Raw genomic sequence first — 8,854 nt, forward strand, 5'->3', positions numbered from 1 at the left:
CCTCCGTCCATAGTTCATCAGGCACTCTATCAGATCTAGTCCCTTAAATCTATTTCTCACTTCCACTGTATAATCATAAGCGATTTGATTTAGAGTTATAAATCACAAAATATCCTCACCCTTTAAAGTATACAACGCAGTGTTTCTTAGTACATTCAGAGTTTAGCAATCTTCATTTTGTTTTGTTTTGAAATATTAATAACTCTTTCAAGAGTTTTTCCAGAGTAAAGGAACTTCGAGCATATCTACATGGAATCTACACTTTTAATGAGTCATTCTTACAGCTTTCAACTCATTCAGCTACCTCCTTCACGCCTGTTCTCAACGCGGTCCCGCCTCGGCACTAAGTCTCACTGATTGGTTGGTGCCGAGTGACGCCCTCAGATCGCGACCCAGAGGCAGCGGCCGCTGGGTCATGTGGCTGGGAGGCCGGTTGTGGCTCCCGGTTCTTGGGCAAGTGTGCTCCAATCTCCGGTTCCTCGCAATTGCCAGGATTTGGAGTGCCTGTAGGGGACCCATGGCGGAAAGACTCTCGACCGGGGCTGAGGCAGCGAGCGGGCTGGGGGCTCCAGCTCAGCAAAACGGAGATGCGGGCGGCGCCGCGAGGGGTGAGCAGCCCCCTGGGCACCCGGAACCGGGGGGTCCAGGAGAGGAGCCGGTCTCGGGGGACGCGAAGCAGCCCTCAGGAAACGGGGAGCGGGCCCCGGCTGCAGCCCTGGGCCCCGGCAAGCGGAAGAAGCGGCGGGGCGCGGTTGCAGAGCGCGTTGTGCCGCCCCCGAAGAAGCGGCGGGCAGGGGTTAGCTTCGGCGATGAGCACTTTGCTGAGACCAGCTACTACTTTGAAGGCGGCTTGCGCAAAGTGCGGCCCTATTACTTTGACTTCCGAACTTACTGCAAAGGCCGCTGGGTGGGCCACAGCTTGCTGCACGTCTTCGGCACGGAGTTCAGAGCCCAGCCCCTGGCCTACTACGAGGCCGCTGTCCGGGCGGGACGCCTGCACCTCAACGAGGAGCCGGTACAGGACCTCAGCATTGTGCTCAAGGTGGAGTCCTGATGGGGCCTGCCCGAAAGGGGGCATGGTGTTTTCGGTTACTAGGGCATAGGTACCGGAGTAAATTCGGGGTCATTCTGAAGCGTTCTCGTTTTAACTTGTAACACTCTTTTACCGCTCCATTTCCGCAAGTAGACTGCCTGTATGTTTCAGACCTCAGCCGCCTTATCCCCTCCATCAAAGCGACTTTGGTGTTTCCAAGGCACAGAAGTTGGAATTCTTGTGAAAGTGAAAGTTAGTCGCTCAGTCGTGTCTAACCTTTTGCGATCCCATGAACTGCCAGGCCTCTCTGTCCGTGGAATTCTCCAGGCAAGAGTACTGGTGTGGGTTGCCAATTCCTTTTCCAGGGGATCTTCCCAACTCAGGGATTGAACCCTGGTCTCCTGCATTGCAGGCAGATTCTTTACCGTTTGAGCCACCAGGGAAGCACCAGGGAATTCTTAACAGCTCCTGTTATGTAGTCTTCTGGCAGTGGCACTGATGATTTTCTGCCTTGCATTGTAGATCTCTGTACAAACGGTAATAATCGAGACTATCATTTGTATCTCCTGTGTGCTGGGCACAGCGTTAAGCATTTTATGTACTTTAACATTTAATTATAATGACAACCCTGTGGAGTAGATACTGTCACTTCATTTTGCCTGTGAGGAAGTTGAGGAAACCAAGATCAACCTCACAGAAGTAAGGCACAGTGCCACCTCCAACACCTGTGTTCTTATAAGTGAAGTGAAAGTCAGTCAGTCGTGTCCAATTCTTTGCGACCCCATGTACTATACAATCCATGGAATTCTCCAGGCCATAATACTGGAGTGGATAGCCTTTCCCTTCTCCAGGGGATCTTCCCAACCCAGGGATTGAACCCAGGTCTCCCACATTGCAGGGGGATTCTTTACCCGCTGAGCCACAAGGGAAGCCCGTGTTCTTATAACTTCCACTTGAATTATTTATCCTAGAGCCTGATAGGATAGAACTGTGAAATGACAGAGATTGAGACCAGAATTGTGTAGCCCAGTGCTTTGACCCTTCTTTAAATTTCCATCACAGCTAAGAGGTACCAGACATTGTCACTAACAGTGTCTCACCATATTTGTGAGGGGATGGTAAGGCATTTGGAAAATGAGTGGTTTGAATCAGTCACAGTTTTGAAGCACAGATCTGGACTGACGCTCACATTTTACAGATAAGGGAACTGAGGCCTAGAGAAGTTAAGTGACTTCCCTAAGAGCATGCAGTAAGCCTGTAGCAAATCCAGGTCTAGAGCCCACATCTCTGGACTTACAGCTTGGTGTTTGTTCAAGGTCACAATAAGTGATGGTTTATGGAGGATTTTCCCCTTCATTTTAGAAAAATATATTGTTAAATATAACTTTATTGTAGAGAAAATACAAATAATCAGAACAGCAAAAACCATAATCACACCATCCAGAGATAGATAACATTTTGGGTATATCCTTCTAGCTCTTTTTCAATTCCTGCTTCTACCTGTGTGTCTGTGTGTTTACAAAATAAGAATACATGGTGTATACTGCTTTTTCTGCTTAAGGATGTACTATGCCCATTCTTTCATCCAGTAAGGAAGATGGGGGGAAGTTGTGTGTGAAGTTGACTGATCATAGGTGGCTGGACCCTGGGCTGACCAGTTGCCTGTGTCATTGGCAGGACAATGACTTCTTACGGAACACAGTGCACAGGCATGAGCCACCAGTTACCGCAGAGCCCATCCGCCTGCTAGCAGAGAACGAAGATGTGGTGGTTGTAGACAAGCCTTCTTCCATTCCTGTCCACCCCTGTGGCCGATTCCGACACAACACGGTCATCTTCATCCTGGGCAAGGAGCACCAACTAAAGGAGCTACACCCATTGCATCGGCTTGATCGCCTTACCTCTGGGGTCCTCATGTTTGCCAAGACAGCAGCCGTCTCAGAGAGAATTCATGAACAGGTTCGGGACCGGCAGGTGAGCCAAACTGAGTTTGCTTCTTGCAGGCCACTTCTGGACTCACAAATGCTCTGCATCGAAAGGGTGTCACTGAGTTCTAGATCTGAAATGAGCCTTTGTGTTTATCTGCTCAAGCTTCCCATCTTTAGGAAGGTCAGCACCTAAGGAGCCAGAGACAAGTTCTTATCTCTTAAGTTTCAAAAGATCTTTAGAGATAACATATACTGCCTCTCTTGGTAATTTGCTGTTTTGAAAATTTTAAATGCTGACAGGCTGAGCAAGGTTTTTAAGACTGTGGAGAGAGTCTACTTGGTGGAAAGATTCTGGATAGAGTTGGAAGAGGTTTGGGTAGAAGAGTTAAATAGTGGTGATTGTGGTCTTGAGACTTGTAATTCTGGATCTGATTATAATGTATTTATTGTTTACTGTTTACCAGGCTCAATACCAAGTATGTTAGAGCCCAGCTAACTAAATCCTCGGAATAGCCCTGTTGCGATAAATGCTTTTCTAAGCAAACATTTTATAGACAAGTTAATGGGTTTTAAAGAAGCTGAGTACTGTAATGTGCCTAGGATTGTGCAACTGGTAAATGGTGGAGCTGGGGTTTGAACCCTCTTCTGTCTGATACGGATGCATTTGTCATCACTGAAAAGGGTTTGGGCTTCATGCACTGACTTTCTCCCTCTTCCCTCCTGTGTAGCTGGAGAAGGAGTACGTGTGCCGGGTGGTGGGGGAGTTCCCTACCGAGGAAGTAACCTGCAAGGAACCCATCTTGGTGGTATCTTACAAGGTAGGGGTGTGCCGTGTGGATCCTCAGGGCAAGCCCTGTGAGTCAGTGTTCCAGAGACTGAGCTACAATGGCCACTCCAGTGTGGTACGGTGCCGGCCACTTACAGGCCGCACCCACCAGATCCGAGTCCACCTCCAGTTCCTGGGCCACCCCATCCTCAATGACCCCATCTACAACTCAGCCGCCTGGGGTCCCTCACGAGGCCGAGGCGGCCACATTCCAAAGACAGATGAGGAACTCCTGCGGGACCTTGTGGCAGAGCACCAGGCCAAACAGAGTCTGGATGTGCTAGATCTCTGTGAGGGTGACCTGTGCCCAGGAGCCCCAGACTCTACAGCACCTTCCTCAGAGCTCAGCAAGGACTGCCTAGAAGAGATGGCTGCATCTTCCCAGAAGATAGATGGAGCAGTTGAGGCAGCCCCTCGGGATCTGGATGGAGTGCCTGTGACATCAGAGAAGGCAACCAAAATGGATGTTGTGAATCAAGAGACAGACCCACTCTGTTCAGAGTGCCGGAGAGTGCCACAGGATCCCTCGCCCCAGGATCTTGTGATGTTTCTGCATGCCCTGCGCTATAAAGGGCCAGACTTTGAGTACTGTTCACCAATGCCTGCCTGGGCACGAGATGACTGGCAAGAACACTGAGGACTATGGCCAACGGAGGGATTATTTATTGGATTGGAACAGGAATGGGCCATGAAGTAGGAGCTAACCACATGGGCTGGTACAGAGTTTCTTCGGGGTGAAGTTGGGCTCTTAAAGGATCTGCTCATACTTGCTAGACCTTCCTCTCCTTCCAGCTAGAGTTTGGGAACTTTCTGGTTTGTAAATAGAGCTCTTTTTCTAATACCTTGTATGTCTAATGTTTTCACTAGTTGTTTCTTTTTTCCTTTTTTTAAGTGAAGTAAAACTGACAACACAATTGCCATTCTAAAACATAGAATTTAGTGGCCATTCTTATGTTCACAATGATGTGCAACCCTCACCTCTTAATTAGTTCCAAAACATTTCATCACTCAAAAGGAAACCCATATTCATTAAACAGGCAATCCCCATTTCCTCTTCCACCTAGCTCCTGATTCGATTAGCCAATCTTCTGTCTTTATGGTTTTTGCCTATTCTGGACATTTCATACAAACGGAATCATACAACATGTGACCTTTTGTGTCTGTCGTCTTTTGTTTAGCATGATGTTTTCAGGCTTCATCCAATTCATAGCATGCATCAGTACTTCATTCCTGTTTATGGCTGAATAATATTTCATTGCATGGATATACCACATTTTGTTATACCCATTCATTGGGCGTTTGGGTTGTTCCCACTTTTTGGCTATTGTGAATAGTGCTGCTGTGCACATTTGTGTACAGATTTTTGTTTGAATACATGTTTTCTGTTCTTTCAAGTATATACCAAGGAGTGGGATTGCCAGGTCATATGGTAACTCTTTGTTTAATTTTTAGGGGAATCACCAAACTTTTCCACAGTAGCTGAACCATTTTACATTCCCATAGGAAATGCACAAGTGTTCCAATTTCTCTCCATCCTCACCAACACTTGTTATTTCCCATTGTTTTGATTATAGTCATCTTAGTGAGATTGAAGTAGTATTGTGGTTTTGATTTGCATTTCCCTTGGGACTAATAATGTTAAACATCTTTTCATATGCTTGTTGGATATTTGTGTACCTTGTTTGGAAAAATGTCTATTCAAATTTATTGCCCTTTTTAAATTTGGATTGGCTTGTTGTTGAATTATAAGACTATATAAGAGATATATAATTTGCAAATATTTTCTCCCATTCTGTAGGTTGTCTTTTCACTTTATTGGCAGTGTCCTGTGACTCACAAAAGTTTTATTTTTTTATTATGGTGAAAACACTTAATGTGAGATCAGCCCCTTAGCAAATCCGTGTGTACAATATGATACTGTTAACTATAGGCACAGTACAGCATCTCTGGAACTTAAAATCATCATGCATAACTGAAACCTTATACTTGCTGAATAGCAGTTCCTTATTTCCCCCTGCCCCCAACCCCTGACATCACCATTCTACTCTCTGCTTCTGTGTTTATTTTAAGTACCAGAAAAGAAAAACTCACTTTTCTTTATTCACAGAATACTCTGTACTTTTAAAATATGTGGTGGTTTCCCCACATCAAGCAATTCTCTGACACAGGCTGGGTATCCTACAGTCTGACTCACCTCTGACACCATCTACCCAGAGATAGGGTCAGATCCCACAAATTAAGGACTCAGTCCCACAAAACTTGTCCCCACTTCAAATGACAATGGCAGGTCTAGATTGTTACCTGTGAATCAAAATTTCCCACAACTCCCTCCTCGGGTTCAACCATTATTAGAATAACTCACAGAATTCAGGAAAACAGTTTCCTTTCTTGATTTATGGTTTATTACAAATGATATTAAAGGCTAGAAAAGACCAGCAAGATGAAGAGATACATAGGGCAAGGTCTGGAAGGGTCTGAGCACAGGCGCTTCTGACTCCATAGAGTGCAGGTGGGTCACTCTCTATATGTGGATGCCTTTTTGTTCCCTGACTCAGAAGCTTTCTGAACCTAGTCATTAGGGGTTTTCAGGGCCAATGGCCTTTTATTTAGCCCAAAGAGAAATATGAAAAACTTTCTACTCCACAGTACCACAATCAGAAAAGGAATTACTGCTTCTGTTTCTAACTCCATGGATCACCAGTCATGTCCTCAGGTCTTGCCATCATCTGTTAATTTCACCCTATTGAAGTTGAGTTTGACCCAGTTTTACTTCATTCTGAAGATCTCAAAAGAAAATTTTGAAATTTGAAATCTCAGGCATTGCTCATTCTCACTATGATCAGGAAAAGTGTACTGTTGCTTGCTATCTATTCATAGCTATCTTTGCAGAAGTTACAAAGCATGGGCTATAGCAAGTGTTTTTTCCCCATTTCCCCAATTCTATTGGCATTTATTCATTTTGTCTTCCCCAAGCAAGTTTACTATAAGCTAGATTTCAATTTTTGCTCTAATTGATCTTCAGTATGACATATTATTTAGTTTTCAGCTTACTAGGCATTCCCAGAAGTTATTTTGCCAAAGTAGAGGTTTTCATATGATGGCATGAAGCTAAGGGAATGATTTGAGAAAAAAGTTTTGAGTTGGTGTTGCACCAACTCAACAGAGAATTCTTGCATTAATTCTTGAACCTCTTCAGGCCTTGGAGCTTCCCTCATAGCTCAGTCAGTAAAGAATTTGCCTGCAGTGCAGGAGACCCAGGTTCGATCCCTGGATCGGGAAGTATTCCTCTAGAGAAGGAAATGACAACCCACTCAAGTATCCTTGCCAGAAAATCCCATGGACAGAGGAGCCTGGTGGTCTATAGCCCATGGGGTTGCGAAGAGTCCGGCCTGACTGAGTGACTAATGCATCACATCACAGACCTTGTCATGACTGTTTTCCCAGAGATGTTTCCCAGTGGGACTACACTTCCTAATGGTAAAGAATAGAAGGATTTAACTTATATCATTGCCTACCTCTCAAAACCAACCTTTGCAAGTCTTACAGCCCTGGGTCTGGGTTTTTCTTATAAGAGTTTAAGAAACAACGGGAGGCCGCACACACACACACATTTCACTTCTTCCTTTAGAACTTTGTGAGGGCTCACACACACACACATTTCACTTCTTCAGAGCTTTGTCTGTGAGGGAGGCTGACACATAAGGGCCTGCCCAGGCAGCAGACCATCACCAACTATACACTGGACAATTTTTTCCAGAGCACCTCATTCTCCATTGAGAATTGGTCTTCTTGAAGTTGGACTCAGAATGGAGATTCATTCCCTGGCACTGAAATAATAAAGAGATCTGGAATATCTTGGTAATGCAATTTGGCTGTACAGTAGTTCTTTATTTCTGGTCTTCCAGAGGTTGAGGGGTCCTGCAACAGTTCAGGATAGGACTTATGAAGAACTGGTGTTGACGGAGAATGATTTCCTTGATCTGTGGCTTGTGACAAATTGGGGGTGGGGGTCAGTAATGGGAATCTTGCAAAATGTATTAGCAGATCAGGCAGAACTATCTTGTCCAAATCTTCAGTTGTAGCTCCTCCAGTAGATGGCGCCTCTAACTCTTACTGCCTTCATTTATTATAAATTTCTTTTTCCATTACTAATCCAAGTCCCCACACCACCACCCCTAGGCTTTTAAATAATCTGGCATGTTGTTAATCCTTTTTTTTTTTTCCAGCTGTGACTCCAGACAGAATCCAAGAGGAGATTTACAATCTTTTCTCTGGATTTGAGATTTACTCTACCTTACTGTGTTAGCCTTAATCCTTTTGAGTCTCGTAGAAAGAGGTAAAATAAGCACAACTCTTATACATCAATAGATCACAGAAATGCAAAAAAACTGGGACCATCACAGCAAGACTTACTGCAATTTCATATGAAAGAAACCACAAATGAACTAAGCATGAAAACAGGTAAAGAAATGAGGAATAGAAAAGTGAGTTTCCACTCATGATTTCTTCTTTTTAACCTCAAGACACTTCCAGTGCTTTATAGTTTCAGAATTTTTACAACTGAAGATCTTCCTTTGAGAAAACAACCCACTCACTTTTTATTTATAGAGACTAGACACATTGATAGACCTTATCAATTTTCCATAGGAAGTCATCACTGTGAGAAGCAGGCAAAACTCAGAAAAATGATGTAGACTTGCCACTCTTTGGAGAGGTCAAAGCACCAATGGACAATTTAAATACCATCTGGCAAATGCTGAGGAAGACACACAGAGCTACAGGAACATCTAGGAGGGGTACAAAGACCCAGAAGCAGAAGGGCATGGGACCAGGCGAGAGAAATCTAAGAAGGAGCTGCAGGTTGCAGGGCTAGGAAAGTCTTCATGATAGCGATGACATCAAAGCTGAGATCTGAAGGAGGAGCAGGAGCCAGCCAGGAAGGGGTTGATGGGAAGGAGGTGTTGGGCAGCAGGAGCATGATCCAGGGAGAGGAGTAAGTAAAGCATCTGCAAAGGTTTTGGGGAGACAGAAAAAGGCCTAATTCAGGAGAGGGGTTTTAAGACTAAT

General features: G+C 44.8%; 1 protein-coding gene across 1 annotated transcript; it reads left to right on the plus strand.

Moving 5' to 3' along the window:
- The first annotated feature begins 403 nt into the window (after nucleotides 1–403).
- On the plus strand, nucleotides 404–5,538 carry RPUSD2 (RNA pseudouridylate synthase domain containing 2). The gene is made up of 3 exons (XM_010847950.1): nucleotides 404–1,042; nucleotides 2,711–3,007; nucleotides 3,690–5,538. Exons 1-3 carry the CDS (start codon nucleotides 416–418, stop codon nucleotides 4,422–4,424), a joined length of 1,659 nt encoding a protein of 552 aa, XP_010846252.1. The 5' UTR covers nucleotides 404–415; the 3' UTR covers nucleotides 4,425–5,538.
- Nucleotides 5,539–8,854: the final 3,316 nt, after the last annotated feature.

This window comes from Bison bison, unplaced genomic scaffold, assembly GCF_000754665.1.
Source record: "Bison bison bison isolate TAMUID 2011002044 unplaced genomic scaffold, Bison_UMD1.0 scf7180017864259, whole genome shotgun sequence".
NCBI classification, from domain to species: Eukaryota; Metazoa; Chordata; class Mammalia; order Artiodactyla; family Bovidae; genus Bison; species Bison bison.

What these genes read in the sequence shown, in the direction of transcription:
- RPUSD2 (XM_010847950.1), top strand. Translation starts at nt 416, where the DNA reads ATGTGGCTGGGAGGCCGGTTGTGGCTCCCGGTTCTTGGGCAAGTGTGC. An exon ending in ACCTCAGCATTGTGCTCAAG is followed by an intron (nt 1,043 to 2,710) that starts GTGGAGTCCTGA and finishes TGTCATTGGCAG; the next exon opens with GACAATGACTTCTTACGGAA. An exon ending in AACAGGTTCGGGACCGGCAG is followed by an intron (nt 3,008 to 3,689) that starts GTGAGCCAAACT and finishes CCTCCTGTGTAG; the next exon opens with CTGGAGAAGGAGTACGTGTG.